This window comes from Esox lucius, chromosome 6 (genome assembly GCF_011004845.1).
Source record: "Esox lucius isolate fEsoLuc1 chromosome 6, fEsoLuc1.pri, whole genome shotgun sequence".
Lineage (NCBI taxonomy): Eukaryota > Metazoa > Chordata > Actinopteri > Esociformes > Esocidae > Esox > Esox lucius.
The window spans coordinates 15,907,640-15,929,035 of NC_047574.1; the positions used below are offsets into that span (position 1 = coordinate 15,907,640).

The 21,396-nt window shown below is 43.3% G+C and overlaps 1 protein-coding gene across 39 annotated transcripts in view; it reads left to right on the top strand.

Annotated features, from left to right (window-relative positions):
* Window positions 1-21,179, top strand: part of ank3a (ankyrin 3a) — a 127,636-nt gene extending 106,457 nt beyond the window's left edge. For 27 of the 39 annotated variants that reach the window (XM_034292720.1, XM_034292716.1, XM_020047299.2 and 24 more), the window contains 12 exons: window positions 4-85; window positions 1,013-6,886; window positions 9,037-9,111; window positions 9,264-9,395; window positions 9,849-9,992; window positions 12,045-12,993; window positions 13,180-13,366; window positions 14,931-15,005; window positions 15,618-15,701; window positions 15,871-15,990; window positions 16,982-17,070; window positions 19,197-21,179. In XM_034292720.1, coding sequence (XP_034148611.1) covers window positions 4-85; window positions 1,013-6,886; window positions 9,037-9,111; window positions 9,264-9,395; window positions 9,849-9,992; window positions 12,045-12,993; window positions 13,180-13,366; window positions 14,931-15,005; window positions 15,618-15,701; window positions 15,871-15,990; window positions 16,982-17,050 — 7,791 coding nt within the window. In that variant the 3' untranslated portion in view covers window positions 17,051-17,070; window positions 19,197-21,179. Of the gene's footprint in view, window positions 1-3; window positions 86-1,012; window positions 6,887-9,036; window positions 9,112-9,263; window positions 9,396-9,848; window positions 9,993-12,044; window positions 12,994-13,179; window positions 13,367-14,930; window positions 15,006-15,617; window positions 15,702-15,870; window positions 15,991-16,981; window positions 17,088-19,196 lie in introns of all 39 variants that reach the window. The other 12 variants (XM_034292744.1, XM_034292745.1, XM_034292746.1 and 9 more) reach the window with 10 other exon arrangements.
* The last annotated feature ends 217 nt before the right edge of the window (window positions 21,180-21,396 follow it).

The following is a 21,396-nucleotide window of genomic DNA, read 5'->3' on the forward strand; positions in this document are numbered from 1 at the left end:
CAGACTGAAAAACCAGACCGACGCCATACCTTTGCCTCCTTAGCTTTGCGTAAGCGCTACAGCTATCTGACCGACCCTGCAGCGAGTGAGTTTGAACATTTTAATTTTCATAAATCCCAATTGATACCAAAAAGCAATAAGATTTTACAACTTGATATGATATACTGTATCAATACATCCATAGTGTAGAATGAGCACTTTGTAAAATGTCATGATTCATATCCATCCCGACAAAGCATGGTTTACCATGTCTTCTACATTGTCTTATACTTTGCAGACCCTCTCCATTATGTAAAATATATTTTCTTTATTTTTTTGGTCTTATCACATTTTTGTGAAAGCAACTGGCATTGCAACATCAACATTTTTATTTGTTTTTATGTATGTTTTTCCTTTTCTTTTGATGAACAGCTCAGTCCTATTGGCTTTGTGATTGTGCAGGGTCTTCTTTTATTTTTCTGTTAACCAATCAGTAACAATGATTTTACTAATATACTACCAAATGGATTGTGGGGTCATTTCTGGCATTGAAAGCATGGGGACATGATATGCACCAAACATAAAAGGCACTGTAGCAAAGAGGCAAACAGACAAAGCACATCAAAGGTCAATAGAATGTTTGTGTTGTTGTCTTGGCTCTTCTCATTTCTTTGTCATTCTCCATTGTTATCACCAGCAGTTTGTTGCCAGCAGGGTGGCAAAATTACAAGAAGTTTGTATGAGGTAACTGGTTTTCAATCCTGGTTGCAGGATTATGGATTTTCTTGCTTATTCTCTCCTTATTCCATGGAACTTTTAGGAAAATGTATTGAATGTTCCCTGATATATCAATGACCTCAATCCCTTTTCATCCTGTATATGTTCGGATAGAAATTTACTTTGCGTAAATTCTTCTTAATGCTTTGATTAATATTGGCCTTACTGACTCCAACTTTCTCCCTCTGGTTTCTGTTTTGTTATTTCCATTATTTTTTGTTGAATTTGTGTTAAATCCTTGGTTTGGTTACTCAAGAAACAACTGATCGGGGCACGCCGAGAACACAGCCTACTGGCTACACTTACAAACCTGTCTTTTCAACGAGATCTTATCAGGCGTGGTCGGCTGTTCCTGTCTCCGTCCCTGGGCAAGCCAAGTCTGGGTTCGGTTCCCACTCCAGTTCGTCGTCCAACACGCCCACTGCCTCTCCACTGAAGTCTGTATGGTCCATCACCTCAGCGTCCCCCATCAAGTCAAACATAGGGGGCTCACCAGCCCATTCCATCAAGTCAGTCAGCGATGTAGTTTCGCCCATCAGGTCATATAGGACCATTTCATCCCCGATAAAGACTGTAGTTCAGCAGGCCCAGTACCCAGTTCAGGTCACCCCCAGTCTCCTGTCATCACCAGTCAGAAGTGTTCCAGATCCCGTTTCCGTCAAGGGACTAGCAGCATTGTCTGCTAGAACCTCTCCAATCACCACTGGTGGAGGGTGTCTGCTAGAAAGATCTTCAATCGCCATGACTCCACCTGCTTCCCCCAAATCCTCACTGAACATGTACAGTTCAACTCCATTCAAGGGCGTTATTGTGAGCACAGGCACTGCGACATCGTCCTCGCCTATAAAAACGGTCCCTGGCCTTTCCTCTGTCCGTTCGAGTGCAGACCCTTCAAGCCCCTCAAGGAGTCTCTTTTCCTCCCTTTCCTCACCAATTAAATCCAACACTCCTACTGCTGCAGCTCTGATAAATGGAACAGTTTCTCCTACGAAGTACCGGTCCTCCTCGCCCACGTCCATACTCTCTAGTAGCTTACAGGAGAGGATACAGGCAACCACCAATGCGGCAACAACAAGCGTTAATGCAGCCTTTGACGAGGTTGAAAAAACTTTCACTTCCTGCTCTGCCTCCGGATATGGCACTCTCAAGTCCATGTCCTCTTCAGCGTCATCCTCTTACCAATCCATACGATCCTCAGCCTCTAGTTCCCTATATGCCTCTCTAAGGTCCCCTCCGAACTCGACCACCACTGTTACGTCTGGCACCATGACTGTCCCAGTGTATTCAGTTATAAATGTGTTGCCAGAGCCCCAATTTAAAAAGCTCCCTGAGGTATCAAAGTCAACCGCTGCCCTCTTGTCACCTCGGAAAACGATGCCGATTGAGACAAACTCTCAAACCCAGTCTTCCTTCAACAGAACTCTGTCACCTGTCAAATCCCCCTTATTCATGTCCCCGTCTGCCCTAAAATCCACCGCCCCATCCCCACTGTCCTCCAGCCAAGAGATACTGAAGGATGTGGCAGAAATGAAAGAGGACTTGATACGTATGTCTAATATCTTGCAAACAGAACCAAGTTCAGCTTCCAAAGGTTTCCAGTCTGACTCTCCCAAAGAGACCAAAATAGAGGACGAGGAGCCTTACAGAATTGTAGAGAAAGTGAAACAGGACCTGGTCAAAGTTAGTGAGATACTGACGAAGGATACAGTGAAGGATAGCAAGATGGGTTTTAAAATGAATTTAACAGATGAGGCGCAATTCTCTAAACATGCTCCAGTGGATCCCCAGCAAAGCAATTGGAGTTATCCACCAAGATATGAGACTGTGGTCCCTCAAATTAAGACTAAGACTATACCAGACAGAGATTTCAATCTATCGAAGGTAGTAGACTATTTGACAAATGATATTGGCAGTAGTTCTATCTCAAAAATTGCAGATACAAAGCATAGATCTGATGAGGTTAGAAGAGAGGGAGAGGAGAAACAGAAACGTATGCTTAAACCTGAGCACAAGCTAAAAATGCCACCTGCAAACATGCGTTCCTCTGCCTCTGAAAAAGAGCTCTGCAAATTAGCAGATGTGCTATTTGGACCTGACACCATGTTAGAATCTCCAGATGACATCTCCCATGACCAGGACAAGAGTCCCCTTTCAGATAGTGGCTTTGAGACAAGGAGTGAAAGGACACCCTCTGCTCCACAGAGTGCAGAAGGCATGGGGCCTAAGGCACTTTTCCAGGATATTCCACCAGTAATTACTGAGACAAGGACTGAGGTTGTTCATGTTATTAGGAGTTATGAGTCTCCTGAAGACAACAAACAACCAATGATGGAGGATACACGGGCAGTTAGATACATTGATGCTGAATCCAAAGGGATCAGTGCATCCAATGTAGACCAGTCGAAAGCATTTCAGTTAAAAATCAGCCCAGAGGATGACTCAGTGGGCAAAGGTATGCGGGTGAAGGAAGAGACCCACATCACGACTACTACTCGAATGGTCTACCACAAACCCCAGAGTAAAGAGAATACTTCAGAGAGAATAGAGGAATCAATGTCAGTGCATGATATCATGAAAGCATTCCAGTCAGGCAGAGATCCTTCCAGAGAACTTTCTGGACTGTTCGAGCACAAAGCTAGCAATGACGACACATCACAGAGGGTTCTTGAGGATGTCAACTCAAAACCCAAAGTTGAAAGAATAATTGAGGTTCACATTGAAAAAGGCAACAAAACTGAACCAACGGAGGTCATCATCCGGGAAACAAAAAATCACCCAGAAAAGGAGATGTACTTTTACCAAGGGAACAGTAGAATGTCAAAACAGGGCGAAGAGGAGCCTGAAGAAATGCTCCCCTGTTACCTAGAGTCTTCCAGAGTAAACACACCCGTTTCACAGGATGAAGACAGTCGTCCAAGCTCTGCACAGCTTATGGCAGATGACTCATACAAAACCCTAAAGCTACTCAGCCAGCACTCTGTGGAATATACTGATGATGAATCATCAGAACTCAGAGGAGAGTCCTACAACTTCGCAGACAAAATGCTTCTCTCTGAGAAACCAGACACATCTCACTCTGACACAGAGGAATATTTAAGGGACCGGTCTCGTTTTCATTCCTCAGATAGTAGTCATTATAGTCAGGGAAGGTCTAGTGGACCAAGGCAAGAATATGTTTTGAGTTCATCAAAAACAAACACATCTGGCCAAAATGCCAATGTAGATGATAACTTTGACAAACTAACATTATTGCAGTATTCCTCAGAACCAGGTAGCCCAAAGCACTCTGTTTGGATGCGTGTCACTGATGACAGACAGAGCAAGAATAGAGAAAAGATGATATATGAAGACAGAGTAGACAGAACTGTTAAGGAAGCCGAGGAAAAGCTCAGTGAAGTCTCTCAGTTTTTTCGTGATAAGACAGAGAAACTAAACGATGAGCTTTCGTCCCCTGAAAAGAAGTCCCGCAGGTCAGACTTCAGGGAAACCCGATCAGGGCCAAGCTCTACACACAGCAGTCCTGAAAGATCAGAATACAGGAATGGGGGCAGTGGTGAAGAATGTAGAGACCGTTTCAGAGAGAGGTTTGGCTCCAGTGATAGAAAATGTGCTAGTTTACCAAGCAGCCCAGAAAGAAGAGTGCTGCTACAATATAATGATGACAATAGAAAACCAGGGGATGGCACCTCACACACCAATGCAAGTGATGCCTCTAAACCTTTTCAAATGTCATCTTCCAAAGTCAGTGCTGTCAGGCTACAATTTGAACAACAGGCTCAGAAGCAAGATAAAAGTGCCCAATGGGGACACACATCTAATCCCCCAGTAAGAAAACTCCAGGAAAGTAAACTGCCTGTGTATCAAGTTTTTGCCGGCTCAAATATCCCTAAATCACCAGACAGTCCAGGAACCACCAGGAAAGTCCTAGATAGTGAGGTAAGAGGATCTAGTGGACCAAGCCCCAATACTAATAGGTATATTTATTCATCTCCTAAACATGTCATGAATGAAATTGAACAGGAAGAAAAGAAGTATTGCAAAACATGGGAATGTCATGGAAATGGAAACTATAAACCCCAAGTGTCAAAACTTGCTAACACTTCTGTTCAAAATGTACATGACCATGACAGCAACAATTCACCAAGAGAACTGCAGAGTTTTAGAGATGGAATAGCAAGTAATGAAGAGACAACCAAGAAAATAATATATACTGAGCTAGTGGTCCAAGAAAACCCAAATAGTAGAGATGTCCGTACTTGTAGTCAAAAAAAAAACTCGGAATCACAAATTCCAGTTAGAATGCCGTCTAGTTTGTCAGAGAGTCATCAATCCACTTCATTAAGGTTAGAAACTTCTGTTAAACTGTGTGAAAGGGCAGGGTCACAAATACCGACTTTAACAAAAAATCGGTTACACAGAGGTTGTGAAGGCAACAAACCTACGAACAGCTCATCCTTAGGAAAATGCTCTGACTCTATTGATAGTAATCTGTCAACTATAGTGTGTAATGGTATCGGTAGCGACCAAGTAGAGTACTTGGAAAATATAACCCCTGTAGTTGTCACTGAGGGTTTCAAAGACATCAAACCATTGCCAGTTTATGTTAGTATCCAAGTTGGCAAGCAATATGAAAAAGAAACAGCTGAGCAGCTGGGAACATACAAAAAGATAGTGAGTCATGAAAGTCGAACAGTTCATGAAACAAGGGGAGCGTTTTATTCTGTCAAACAAAAACAGCCCCCATCCCCTCAAGGAAGCCCTGAGGATGACACTCTAGAACAAGTTACTTTCATGGACAGCTCAAAAAGTCCTGTTACACCTGAGACACCAAGTTCTGAGGAGGTGAGCCTTGCCTCTAGAACACCAGAGTCTGTGATAGGTTACATTCCCAGTATGCCAAGTCCAATAGCTGAGGAGTCAGAGGAAGATGAAGGACAGACCTTAATTTACAAGGAGTCTCTGCTTAAGAAAGCCAAGACTGCCTCATCAGAACCTTCCAACAGAAATCAGGAAACATTGAAACATCCAAAGGAGAAAAGAGTTGCTTACATTGAGTTTCCCCCACCTCCACCTTTAGAGGCAGAACAATCTGACCCTGAGAAGAGGGGGTCTTGTGCCTCCTCAGAGGCTGAGACAGAGATGATGGAGGTAAATCTCCAAGAGGAGCATGATCGGCACCTCCTTGCAGAGCCCATTATCAGGGTTCAGCCTCCTTCACCAGTTCCCCCTGGAGCAGATGACAGTGACTCTAGCGATGATGAGTCTGTCTTCCACCCCATCCCCAACAAAAAGTACACCTTCAAGATGAAGGAAAAGGAGGAAGGAGAAAAGCGTTTGAAACCCAAAAAGCCTGAGAGGAATGGAAACAACAAGGAGTCAGGAACTAATGGTGCTGAAAAAGCAGAGGATATCGACTTGGAGCCAAATGGCAATGACCAGTCAATCACAGACTGCTCTATAGCCACAACTGCTGAGTTCTCTCATGACACAGATGCAACCGAAATAGACTCTCTCGATGGTTATGACCTTCAAGATGAGGATGATGGGTTGAGTGAGCAAGACCCTAAAACACCCAGTCTGTCTAATGACGGCAAGACATGTGATCGTTCATTTAGTCAATCCAAGCTTGAAGTCATCGAGGAAGAGAAAACGCCAAGCGAGGATGGAGGTGATAATGTGAAAGCAAACTCGGACCAAAACCCTGGAGATGAAAAAGATTACACTCTTGAGGGAAGACATCCAGATAGACTCGGAGATAAACATGGCTTTGCAGATAGCTACTTTGGGTATGAACTCGAAGAGGAGTTAAACTCTACCTTCAAAACGGTTGCCACAAAAGGCTTGGACTTTGACCCCTGGTCAAGCAAAGGCGGAGAAGGAGAAGGAGTTTTTGATACCAAAGCAAAAGAAGAAGATCCCAAGCCTTTTGGGTTGTCTGTGGAGGACAAGTCACAAGCCACCACTCCAGACACTACCCCTGCTAGAACCCCGACTGACGAGAGCACACCAACTAGTGAGCCTAACCCTTTCCCCTTCCACGAAGGGAAGATGTTTGAGATGACACGCAGTGGTGCAATTGACATGAGCAAGCGGGACTTTGTTGAAGAGAGGCTTCAATTTTTCCAGATTGGTGAGCATTCCTCTGATGGGAAATCAGGGGACAAGGGGAGAGGGGGCAAGAGTCTGGGGGTAGTTACCTCTCAGTCCAAAACAGGGGAGCAGGGAGAAGGGGTGAAGGTAGAGACGACCACAGACAGCAGCACATCAGCAAAGTGCAGCCCTGCACAGACTGGCACTGGCTGTACTGATGCTCCTACTGGTGACACTGTAGCGGAGACCACATCCTCATGTACTATTACGGCCTCTAAAGTTGACCCAAAATTACGTACCCCAATTAAGATGGGAATAGCTGCCTCCATTACAGTGAAAAAAGACCCAGGAGATCTAACTGATTGTAAGGCAGATTTATCAGCAACTCAAATAGCAGAGTACATTAACTTGGCGAACCTGTCAGTGGAGAGTCAGGCTAGCAGATACACAGACCCAAAGCTGTCAGAACGAAGAGATTACCCTACAGAGAACTGCAATAACAACAATAATCTTGAGGCCTCAAGTGTCCAGGCTAACTATATACAGTGTGGCAGCGTAGTGTTTAATTTGCAGTCATCTTCTGAACCCACTCTTCAGAAGGCCAGTAGGATTGAAGCTTTGTGCTGCAGGGACTCTGTAGAGAGAGTAGAAGAAAGCAGTGGTCCAGATGAACAGAGACAAAGTGAAGCCTTCAAGGAGGCTGAGACGAAACAGCAAAAGTCTAGGCTGCCTGTCAAAGCACCAGGGTGGTCTTTTCGCACACAAGGCACAGCAATAGGGAAGCAGAAGCCCAAACAGGTTGTCAAGGCCGAGGTCAGGAGAAAAGCAGAGCCAGTCATTGCCAAAGTAGAGCCCAGATCTAGAATCCCAATTAAAGATAACAAAAAATGCAGCACAAGCAACTCCCCAGTATCAGTTCAGGTGACAACACAGTCTACCATGGAAAGAGTAGCAATACAGTTACCCTCCAAGTTACCCATTAAAAACAGGTCTCAGGTTAGCTTGGCAGTTGAGATGAGCAGGGAAAACACTAGCGAGGTTTGTAAACGCACCATCGAGTACTTTAAGGGAATTAGCGGGGAGACGCAAAAGCTGGCCGACCGCCTGTCAGACGAAGAGAAAAAGACACAGGGAGAACAGTCCGAGGAAGACAGCACCTCCAGGAGCACCTCTCTGTCGGACCCCTCTCAGCCCTCCCGCTCATCGAGGTCTGGTAGAGGCTCGAGGGCTGAGGCCGGGGCTTTGTCTGTAAGGGCAAAGGTCGACAGGGCCTCCGGCAGTGAGAGGAGCAGGAGGAGTAGGCGGACTGGTGGGAAGGAGGGCAGTCAGGTTGCGGGGCCTCGGGGGCCCCCCGTCGCGGAGATCAAGCCTAGTTTGTAAAACTTTCACACTTGTTAAAACCTTAGTTGCATGAAGTCGTTGTGATTGATTGCCTGTGGCGTGTTTATTCTCTTCAAATATTAGCTGTCATTCTGTCATTGTCATCTATGTACTGTGTACTGTACTTGTCTGTCAGACTCTCCACTACCTCCCCAACCCCTTAGCTGTCAGAGTCCTCCGCATGCTAGAGTAGTGACTGGTACACTAGCACAGCCAGTCTCCTGTTGACAGCTACTGAGTCTGTCTGTCTGTCTGTCTGTGCAGGGGTGGCTATTGAAAACATCAGTTCTAGTTTTTCAATTTCATGGTCAAGTTGTGTCAATGAGCTAATTAGCATTAGCAACAACACAAAGGTTTTTTCGCATGTGTACCGTGTAGTCCCATTAAGAATGTGGATCCACCCTAATTCTATGAGTGCGTAACTCTTTTGATCCATGTTTTTATTTTATTTCTATGGTTCTTATGACAATTCATGCTTGTCAGAGGATATTCAAAAACATTCACAACATACCTGTGTACAAATAACACACTAGTCTGTCATATAGTGTCCAGTCTTCCTTTTCTTGTCATTCTGGAAAGTAAATTGTTGTCTTTACCTGAACAAGCCATTGAAGAATACAATTCACGTAACAGTAAACATGGTAAATAAATAAGATTAAACTAAGCGACTGCAAATTTCTCCAAAAGCATTTATTTAATTTAGAATATACCATGCTTGGCCAGAAAAGGAAGGAGTCCACTGTACTCTTATTTCAGTCACTAGAAAAGACACTGACCAGTGTGAATTAATTGATGATTCCTATCCTTCAGGTCCTCAGAGTCCCTGTGAGAGAACAGACCTGCGCATGGCCATCGTGGCTGACCACCTGGGACTTAGCTGGACTGGTAAGGAAATTGGGCTTCCTGGTCTCAGAGCCATCTGACATCATGGCTCTCTAACATCAGATATTATGTGAGGAATAGAACTGCAGTTCACCATACTCAGGCATTTATAGTCAAGCCTGAACTGATGTAATGCATTTTTCATGCGTTTGCAGAGCTGGCCCGAGAAATGAACTTCTCCGTGGATGAGATCAACCACATTCGAGTGGAGAACCCCAACTCCCTGACTGCACAGAGCTTCATGCTGCTAAAAAAATGGGTCAGCCGGGACGGTAAAAACGCAACCAGTGAGTCTGTCTTTCTCTCCCAATGATGTCTATCTACCTCCTGTGGCTTTGTTTGTCTCACTCTATCAAACTGTTGATGTTGATGTTTGTATACCTGAGTACATTGCTTCTATGTGCATAAAAAACCTCACTTCCTTATCCAACTTTTCTCCAAATCAGTTTGTGCTTGAGTTTGTGATGATTTTATTCTGAATAATATCGAAAAGAGTTATTTAGAAATGAAATCCTTTTTACGTTTATTTACATTCCCAGAGCAACAACTAAGAGAATAGTTTTTCCTTGTAGGAAAACAACAGCAACAGTCTGTTCATCTTAACAGTGAAGTGTAATGCCGAAGTATATCGACACACTGACAATGACAGAATCAAGGAACGTTCATATAGTACAAACTGTCCTATTGTACAATATTGTCTCATTGTTTGACTGACTTTGTATTGTCGGTTTTTCTTACAGCGGATGCCTTAACTGGAGTGCTGACCAAAGTTAATCGGATGGATATTGTGACTTTACTGGAGGGGCCGATATTTGACTATGGTAACATTACAGGCACGAGAAGTTTTGCCGATGATAGCGCTGTTTACCTGGATCAGGCTGATGGTAAAGTGTAGCTCCATCTAGCTGACCTCTTACCTCTCCTGCCACCTCCTTTGTTTGTTCCTTATAGCAGAAATAAGAACAAAATGCCTGGCTGTACAATTGAATGCAGTTTGCCTTTAGAGACTACAGTACTCTATCTTAGATGGGGGATATCTGAGCTTTATTTCTCAGCCTTTATTTTTCAACTTTAGTTGATCCATTTTCTGACTGTTTCTGACTTCAATGTTAGCATGCAGAGTACCATGGGTTTATTTGTACTTAGTCCATTTAGGAAATTAATTTGAATAAACTTTCTGAAATTACTGGGTTACTATTAATTGTACACCTGCCCTGATGATGAGGGTAGCACGTTAAGCCCAAAGCCTTTCTCGATTTTTCTTCATTGACATAAACCAATGGGTTTTGAAAGATGAATTGATGGCAAACACTTCACAGTCCATGATGCTAACAGGTTGCATGTCGTAACACGCTGCTTTCATCTGATTACCTTGTACCTTTAACAGGACACTACTGTATAAAACCTGTTGTTCCCTAACGCATGGAATGGTCATGGACTCAACAGTCAGGCTGTTGTACTCTGTTCATACTACAGCTCTAGATCTTTGTAGTTCTCTAGTCTACCTCCAGTTCCTCTGAGCCCTTCCCGGATAGAATGACAGAGCTTCCTCCTCTGTGAAACCAGACTACATTCCTCCCCTCACGCTACTGTCCATTGCCAAAGCCCAAGCTCCAAGTCTGCTTATAACAGCTTATTAGGCTATCACCTCTGAGCTTTCCCATTCCCCTGCCTCATAATTTCTCAAAGTCAACTCTATATCCTCTGGTCCATAACTGTCCTGTCTTGATAATATGTTTTGGTGTTTTGTTTGACATTTGTGTTCATTTCTCTTATCCTCTTTTATCCTCGCCAGTAACATGCTGTGTTGTTACTGAAAGCTCCTCTATCGCTGAATTCCCGCTTTCTCCCTCATTCGCCCGTGATTCCCTTAACCCCGATTCGTCCTTATTTCTGCATACGACCACACCACCATATCGTCCATTAGTTCCCCGGAGATCCCAAAGTTATGAGTCCTCTGTCTGACACATGGACCTCACACCTTCACCCCCCTCCACACCGCCGGAGCCAGCTCCCTCTCTCATCCCCCAGCTTCTGAGTCTTCGACCCACCGAGGAACCCCGTCAACCCACCCAGCTGTCCTCCAGCCCCACACCCCAGCTTGATCTCTTTTAAGTCTTTCTCTCTGTGCTCAGTCTCTGAGTCCTCTGGCTCAATGCACCGTGGAACCCAATCAACCCGCAGGCTTCTCCTTTACTCCCGCCCTCCAGCCGACACTTTCAATTTGCCTTGCCAGTCACCAAGACTTAAACCTATCAGGGATGCCTGATCCACGTCCGCCACCATGTCAGCCAATGCTGGTCTCTAAGTGCTGAAACCCCACTTTCTCCTTCATCTCACCCCGTTTCTCCCATCTCTGTTGCCACCCTCATCTCTTGTACCCCCTCCTGTTTGCATTAACCCCTATTAACCCCTATACTCTGGGATCTTCATCTAGGCCTCTTTCACCCTTTCCTGTTCTCTTATCTTTTCCATGTGAGCATGACTGAACACCCACTCAAATCTTAACCAATGAACCCACTCATTGCAAATATATAAAGAGTATATTCCTAGCATGCCTCAAATAGAGTATTTCTGTTATGTTTTCATATTCCATCTCAACAGTTGCATCCTTACAAAAGAAAAACAAAATTGTCATAAAACTGTAAAAAGCTTTGACAGACAAGTATTTATTGTTTTTGTCAGGGTGTATATTCTTTGTTTTATCACAATTTTTTACTTGGGTTTCTCTAAGCTGGCTCTCAGGTGAATACAATGACTGCATATTGAGCTGAGGATTCATGACACCAGTGTTCACTCAGTGTCAGAACAGTTAGTGGGTGTTTTGTTGCTTGCTCTTCAGTCTCTGTGCCATTGTCCATGTCACTCAGTCCATGTGGTGTATGTGGGATTCCTTGTGTCATGTGCTTCCGTGTGCGTATATCATCTCCCAACAGATTGTCACAGCATCCTAGCAGAGCTGCAGTACCCAGCCGAACTGCACTCTGAACCTTCCGTCACGGAGTGCCACTCTAAATCCCCTACCCTTACCATTGATCCCGACCCCAACCCTGTCCAGTTACACCCAGACCCACCTACCTTTATCCTTACCCAATCTGGGCCGTGGACCGACCACGAGCTGCCTGGCGTGGACCCTGACACCTCCACTAGGAATCCTCCTAGACCCAGTGAGCTGTCCCTGGCCATTCCCACCCATGGGTCAGATCCCCCCCTTGCCACCAACACAGGAATGTCTGAAGGTGACCAGGTGCTGATAGTCGGAATGGAAGAAGAGAAAAAGGAAGTGGACTCGAGCCTCCGGCGGATTACCTTTTCTTCTCCTGAACAAGTCCCCTTGTTGTTATCGCCGAGCTCAACGTCACCACTGGGGGAAGAGCAACGGGAAGCCATGGGACCGTCAGGGGACGAGGGCGCTCTGGTGGTTGTGAAGGGAGTTGACGAGGAGATGGTAGGGACGTGTGAGGTTGCGGACGAGGGTGATAAAATGATAGAAGAGAGGGAAAAGGAAACAATGAATGCGGCTGTGGTTGTGGAAGAGGGCCCTGAGATGATGGCAGAGGAGGGGGGGGATTATCTCTTGCCCCAGGCCTGGGCTGAGGCATTAGGGGAGCAGGCCGTGTCTGGTTCCACCGAGGAAGAGGACGGGGACGAAGACGCGATTACAGACGAGAAGTCGCTTTTGGAGGATATTCATTTGGAGGAAGGCTCAGAGGAGAAGGAGATGACGGAGGCCAGGGTTCAGGGGATTCTCAGTGAGGTGCAGCAGGCAGAAAAAGACATGTGTTCACTTCCAGGTTGGCACAGTGAGACATCCAGCATCAACGTGGAGCCACCCACACCTGGCCGCAGTGTGAGCTCAGACCTGCTTGACCGCCAAGAAAACAGGTACACAAGACCAACCTATTTAGTCAGTGTTATGTCCAGGTAAATACATGATTCAGTAGCTTCAAATAAATCAGTGAATTGGGATAGAAATCTTAATCAATTTGTTGCCTGTGTCAATCCTAAAGAATTCATGTGATTTTCTACATCTCTGATGCATCGTCTGTCTAAATCTTCTTCCGGTCACAGCCAGGAGAACTCCAGTGACTCCATCACGTCTTCCTCTAGAGGGGAGCCGGGGAGGACTAGGCAGAATGGTGATCCCACAGAGTTACCACCACAGGATGGGTCACTTCCTGCATCGCAGGACCCAGCCAACGGAAGAACCGGACATGGCAAGGAAGAAGGCACATTTGTGTCCCAGAAAAAAGTCCAGGTAATTACAACAAGTACGGCAAATGCCTTTCTATTAATATTTCTTGGCAGGTGCATCACTGTTACATATTGTGTTTCGTACAGGGAAACATGAGTGGATGCCCGTAATTTCAAATCAGCTGTTACTCTGTAAATGTTACCTGACCCGTTTTGGGCGGGATGTATCATTGTTTATTGCTGGTGATGTTGGAGCCCTTGGGATTGTCGAACGCTTTTATAGGCTATTCCCTCTCACCAGTCCGGAGCCACCCACAAAGGTTTGCCCGCCGCTGGCTAGTGGTAACACACCCGAGTCTCTGTTAGGGGTGGACGGATTCATCTCAAAATATCGATACTAAAGATACTACGTTTTGTTTTTGAAGATTGATTGTAGCATCAGTAGGATCAATACCAGTTTCTTCTAGGTTTCAGTTTCTCCCATTTCAACAAAGAGTAGAACTGGTACTCTGTGCAAACAACACTCAGCTGTCGTCAAAAGTGCTTTTTCAGCTCTAATGTTGCCTGTGTCTGTGCTCTCATACAACGAAAATACGTTCAACAAACTGACTACTGGCGCCAACCACTAATCTGAGATGTGCGAGTGGAGATATTTTACAGCTGTAAATGAAAACATCACAAACTATGATGTATGTAGGAAGGTTGTTTGCTACTGTGGCAACACCACCAATTTGTTTAACCATATGAAAACCCACGAGAACTGGGTTGCAACAGAAAAGAAGGGAGGATGGAGATGCCTCAGACAGACCCCCGACACAAGAGACAGAGTTCACTGATCTTATCAGAGAGGCAAAGGAATATCCAGGTATATATAGTACTGAAATTGGTATTGCTACATTAATGTTACATACATTAATTACTAACTGCAATTGGTCATCATTAGCTATTACTACTAGCAGACTGATTAAATATTCAGAAAAGTATCTAAAAAAAAGTATTTTAATGGGACAGGCCATCTGAAAAGTGGAACGATGCAACATTTATTTTGCAACAGACAATTTGTATCTCCTTAAGTGAGAAATGTTCTTCATGTTTATTGGCTATTTACATGTTTGTTTGTTCAAATACTTTCGTTTTTTTAAATGTTAGAGTTCACACTGCAACTGCTAGCAAAGACGTCTGCTTTAAGCTAGCGAATGGCACAAAGACCTTGCCCCACATATACAAACGCATGATTCGTGCCTGTTGCAAACATAACTTTCTTGATATGGGAGAAAATACAGCTGAAGGGTCGAGAAAGTTTCCTTACTGCTTTCGAAAATTCATCCAGAGTGGCTGTTTGTGGGCGTGCTGGCATCATAACTGCAAATGTAGTTGTGTATCAAGGTTTTAATGCATATAGGCTACTACATCGTTTTAGATGTAATCTGTAGTACCCAAGTGTTTGAAAATTGCAGTGCATAATCGTAAATAGAATATTTGGCAAATAAATTGCGATTCAGTATTTTACCCAAATCTTGCTGCTCTACTCTGCATATCTTTACCCCCCCCCCCCCCCCCCCCCCCCCCGGATATATGTACGTCCCCTTCTCAGTATTTTAATATTGCTCAACTGCACTCTTCGGCAGCGTTTTAGTGAGTCCGGCTCTGATGAGGAACGGATCGTCACTACCAGGGTGTTTCGACGCCGGGTCGTTCTTAAGGTACCTTGCTGAAGGTGTTTTGCTGAGACTGGGTGATTTAGGTTTGGCATGACTAATCAGGCTTTGCCTCTGGTGTGCGGTGAACTGGTGTGGCTCATGTAACCCAGTGGTTCCCAACCAGGGGTACTAGGACCCCTGGGGGTACTTAGCCTCTCCACAGGGGGGACTTACTAGTGAAATGAACATGAGGGGGTACTTCAGGGGTACTCCAAGCAGTGCAAAATCTTTTTGGGGGTACAGTAACTGAAAAAGGTTGGGAGCCACTGATGTAACCGACAGCAAGCAGTGGGAGTAAAAGGGAACCACTGAAATGTGTGTGTTTTGATAGCTGTGTGGATGTCAGTGTCCTAGACTGGTAACTTGCTTTCCTGGCTTGACTTCAATGAAGGATTTGTATCTCACTGTTTCCTCTGTAAAGCCATTTTTAGGGACACATCAGTTATTTGTTGTTATTGCTTGATTTGACATCTCTCAGGGAGAAATCAAAGAAATTCTCTGTGTTCTAGACATTTGCCTGCAGTGTGATGGTGCTGGTGTTGCTGCTATGTGTATTACTGCTTTGCTGTTACCCTGGACAGTTCTGATTGTAGTCTTAACCATGAGTATTTACAGGGAGAACAGGCAAAGAATATTCCTGGCGAATCAGTGACAGAAGAAAAATTCACAGATGAAGACGGTAACATCATCACTAGAAAAGTAACTATCTGCCACTGCTTTCACTCCAATCCACCCTTGTTAAAAACCCACCACGGCATTCTCCGATGGACCTTTTCAAAGCATCCTTTTTCAAAATCCCATCCTCATGTGTTTGTGTCTATCCTGGCCATGCCCTGTTCGTGACCACTATCTCCAACCCATTTCCCAGGTCATCAGAAAGGTCATCCGGCGGGTATCCACGCCAACACCTGATGACCAGGGCGGGGACAGGGGGAAGTGGGAGAAAGGAGACCCCTGGCTCTGCCCTTTCTTACAGGAGGAGCTAGAGGTTTGCATTATGATGGCGTAGGCCTCACAGGAGGTTCTGTGTCATAACCAAAAAGGGCCTTTTGGCACCTTTGGACCAGAACTCAGTATGGGGTGGTGTGATTTGACGTGGAGTGCTGTGGCTAATGCGAACAGTGTGTGCGTGTGCGTAAAAGGTTTACTATAAATGTGAATGTGTTTGTGTGTCAATTTGTGTATCTCTGGTGGGTGTGCGTGCATAGGTGCTAGAAGACTAGATGCTTGTTTACACTACGCTACATTTTCCAAGAGGTATCGAACAAGACACGAGACACTAGATTATTTTACTATGTAAACTCGCAGATATATCGATCACTTAATGCGCCACCGTCCAAGGTAGCGTGTGCCACATTTCCGACTGAGACCCTGGAGGTTTGCAAGTGTGAAGACAGTTGTGTTGGAACTGTATGACATTGCTGTGTAGTGCCCACCCTTATGGCTTGACATGCCGGGGTAAATTCAACACTGTGGAAATCATTAAGCAGACCAAGATTAATCTATCTTGCGTTTTAGTCTCTCTCTCGTAATGTAAACAAGCCCTACGATGCACAGTATGCCCCAGCTATTATTTGGGACACTGAATTAGAGAAGTGATTGTTTTGGTTATGAACCGTGTGGGTTCTGCCATGACAAACACATTTCTTTGTGTTTATGCCACTCCTTTGGTTTATAATGTTTTTTTCCAGGAATTTGACCAGCTGCTGAACTGCTAAACTCGACCAGTCGCTGTACCGTGCGTGTGTCTGTGTGTGTACTTTATGGTGTTCTGCTGTTTGTGTTTGATGTTAACATGTGCCTCTGTGGGGTAGTTTACTGCTCTCAGGATGCTGTCATTAAATAATATCACGTCGCTTATGGTCTAACTGCACTCAGGTTGTGGTTTCGGGTTGCTGCTTTGGGTTGCTGCTTGCCAGGATGTCTGTCAGGATGTAGAATTCTGACCATGTGTTTTTGTGTGTGCTTGTGTGTTGCAGCAAGGAGATGGAACTAAAAACAGGAGAAAAATGGAGAGGAGGTCAGGAGAAAAGAAGCTTCACTCATAGGGCTAGCTGTTCTCCACCAGGTACTTCCCCAAATAGAGTAATTTACCCCATTCCTTTTCTAATGTTTTCAATATTGTCTAAACTCCAAGCTTTTTAGTGGTGTGCTCAATAATTTCTGTTCGATTTCATATAAACCTGGTGGAGCTCTGCTCCATTTTAATATAATTCTTCCTGTCCGCACTGATCTCCACTCATATCGACTGCCCTGATTCACATACAGTATTCTAGTCCAAACTGCACACAAACAGACCATTATGTTTCAGACTGAAAGCTTGACTCTTGCCTGTTTTGATTCTGACCGCATGTCTCTCTTTGTCAGCTGTGTGTGTGGGTGACTAGTTTCCAAGGAAAAATGGATCATGCCAAAAAACACCATAATGCAGCAAAAAGACTGGGAACTTTATTATTGCCAGCTGATATTTCAGTAAACCAATATGTGCTGAATTCACCTTTATCCATCTCAATTGCAATCAATATTGGCCAGCTGATGAGAACACCATAACGCAGATGTAAAGCGTGTATTTTATACAGTACATTTTATAGAATGCAAGTAGATTTTTTACAGATTCACTGTTGTCCAGTAGCATACTTGCAGTGTTAACTCCTTGGTATCTCGATTGCTATCATTCTGTGGTAATTTCCACAACAGGAGCCATGAAAGTCTTTTATCCGGTCTCGGCTTTTGTAAATAACATCATCCTGGACACACTGGACTCACTTCTATTAGCATACCCACACTGGCCTCTTCCTCCTATGTGAAAACGCAGTCAATCAGCTACAGCTCAGCGTTTAACACCATTGTGGGCTTCAAGCTGAACACTACGGTCAGGACTGAATCTCTCCCTCTGCACCTGGGTCCTGGACTTCCTGACGACCTCCCCCAGTTGGTGAGGGTAGGCCAAAAAGTATCTTGGTCTGGCCACTGCAATACACCCGAATCGCAAGGCACTTCAGAGTGTGGTGCGAACAGTCAAGTTCATTGTTGGGGCCAAACTCAATAATAACTACACCAGGCAGTGTTAGAGGAAGGCCCTAAACATAATCAATGACCCCAGTCACCCAGGCCATAAACTCTTCTCTTTACTACCACATGACATGCTGTAGCAGTGCCTCAAGTCCGTAACCAACAGGATCCTACACAGCTTTTACCCCAAAGCTAGAAGACTGCTAAGCAACAAAGTTAAAAGATTATCAAATTGCTATCTGCATTTGTCTACCTTTTTGGACTATCCCTTTAGTGTTTACCACCTTTGACTATGTCAATAGACCCTACCCAGACACACACACACATTCTTACACACACATGTTCATACATGACATAAACACACACATGCAGTCACCTCCTAAATGATTGGCACCGTTGATAAAGATGAGCTTAAAAGGTTTTGTAAACACAGGGAATTAAATATAATGTAATCTTCCAACATGTGAAAAAATATTGTACTTGATTCAAGGTATTTCTCGAATTACGAATGGATTTCCCCAAAATTATCGTTAAAGATATTAGACAATTTCTCTGTGTGGTTGGGGGTAATTTTCTTGCTTGAATATGTTATTGACTAGATTTTTGCCTTAAATGTCCTGGTACTTGGTAGAGTTCATGATGCAGCTAACAAGTTACAAGTGCCAGTGGAAGCAAAACCACATAAAAACATCAATGTTCAACCAACACATTTTACAGCATCTATGGGGTTGTATTTTCCCATACTCATCCTTGTTCTGACGCCAAACCCACCACTGGTGTGCATGGCCAAAGAGCTCAATTTTTGTTAAGCACTCTGTTTAGCAAACCTATCGGCATAATAGTGGATCAGTGAATTATTCTGTTTAAACCCACCTGAATAAAAAGAGTAGCTGCTCTGTCAATAACTTGGGTTAGTCGTTTCTATGACAACCAGAGTGACCATAACAACCCATGGCCCAAAATACCTCTTGATGTTCTTTAGTGTCATTGAGATTGCTCTGGTAGATTTGAGAGCGGCTTGCAAAATGCAAGTTATAAAATGCAGATCCTGCAATGTAGCAGCTGTTAACTGAATTCGTAAAACTGGGGATGTACTATTATTGCTCCCTACTTTTAAAGTCAACAGCTGCCCAAAATGCATGAAATGTCTGTGGATTTCATTCATATTATCTTATTTTTCAGGGGTGCAGACATTGTTCTCATCTGTTTCCAGGGCAGAAGGTTACAGACATCTAGAAAACCCAAGGGAAGTCAGACTCTCCTGCCTAAGGCCGTGACCCATCTGATTTTAGCATGAGCATGAAAAACTCAAACTGTCAGTTGAGGGACCTGGAAGGTTCTCAACATGGAATCTGAATTCAAATTCTCACTTCCTGTGATCTATGGACCAGTAGAATTCTGCTTCCTGTTTGTGACTTGTAACGTGCCATTGGTGTCATGAAAGCTTTTGAGGTGCAATAACGTTACAATGAAAAATGACTCCATTACAGAAAAACGACAAGTGCAACAGAACACACACTTCCCTGTGACCAAAGATGGCACACAAGCTCAATTCTAGTTGTAGAAGAGAAAAACTCAATACAATTACACAAGAGGAACATTTCTGATCCACTCCAACACTCGCCTTATAGCTTTTTTCTTGGACCCATAAATGTCAGTTTGTAAATTATTGGGGGGTTGGGGTTCTTTTTAAAAACAAAAATACTACAAGGCATTTTCTGTATATAAATTACAATGTGTACAATTCTGAAATGATGAGTTACAGGATGATAATGAACAGTAGAGGACTTTACAAGTGCTTTCAACATTATTATCAAAATAGTTCCATTTTTAAGGAAGATTTGAGTGTAACTTCTTGTATAATTAATTATTATAGCAAGTATAATGTTTGTATATGAAAAAAGCTGGATCAATTTTAACAGAGCAAATTTCCAGAAAATCTTCTGCGAATTGCAGTGATTCCCAAAATGGGGATTTATCTAATTCTGCAAAATCAGTCTTTCAGAGTACTCATAGTTTCATGCATGCCATTCACATTATTTTAAGTAAAATTTTTACAAGTTTGCGAACACTGTATTTAACTTACCATTTAAACCCTTTATCTGTGTATACATACAGCCCAAACATTGACATTGTTACCTTTTTTATATTTGAAATGAAATAAAAAACTAAAGCATTTGTTGTGTTGAGGGATGAGGAATAGTATGAAGGCAATTAATTCTATAGCTTTTTGAGGGTTTAATGTTTTACCGTTTGTCTATGTAAAACTGAAGGACAGCTTCTGCAGGCATTAGCATAAAGGCTATGAGAAAGAAGTAATCTGAATGTATATGCTAGTAGACTGGCTTGCAGTAAAACTAACTGTTTTGTGTATTGGCTATAAGAGGTCTCTGTACGCTGTAAGACTGTTTGTAATCATTTTAGCAGTGTGTCATTTGGTTTTTATAAAGGCTGCTGTGGTTTTAAAGAAGAGGCAGAGGCATTTCATTTTGGTTTTTGTGAAGTATTTCCTTAAGTTTATTCTACTCACATAAAGACACATAAGACATAATTTGATTGTAGCTCTTAATAGCATAATGTATGACAAAACACTGGATGGTCAAAACAATTATTTAAGCATAAAATAAATTGTGCTGAACTCTGAACTTGTGTGATCTTTTTAGGCTTGAGAATCTGTATGCAGTGTCTAACTTGCATTGTTTTGATAGCTCATTGGCAATTACTTTACATTAGGTCTTTGTATTGGTTTGACTAAAAGCCCATTTAGTTAAAGTATGGTGTTATTCTGGTGTGAAGGCTCTGACTAAGTGTACTAATGATGTTTATGCTGTGGACATGAAAACCGTGTAAAGGACTTCATTTTTTTGAAGTCATTTAGGATGTTGTATCATATCTCCTATCCTATGTCAATCAGGGTAGAGGGTCATTTGATATGGTTAAACTATCAATTCTGTTGATTTAATTTGATATGTGTTTTCACCTGAGCAAATCTTTCGATGTAAAATTCTTACTAACAGAGTGAAATCATTGAAATGTAACTATCCTAGCACTTTGGTTATTCAAGGTCTTCTTTGAGAGGCTATAGCAGCAGTGACGCCACCACAATGTTTCAGACGTCATAAACATTTTCAATTTAAAAACAATAAAAATGCATTGATTTTGCAATCAGTTGTTTCTGTTTAATCTTTGTGTTATTTTATTTATTTTTTTGTTTAGTAATTTAGTTTAGTTTAGTAACATTTGTATCCAGAGCAACTTACATAATACTAGTGCATTTATCTTGTGAGAGCTAAGGGTAAAATGCACATAATCCAGTAACTTTCAGTACATTTTACTCAATAAGGTAGCTTTCAGAAAATGTAGTGCTATGAAGATGAATCGT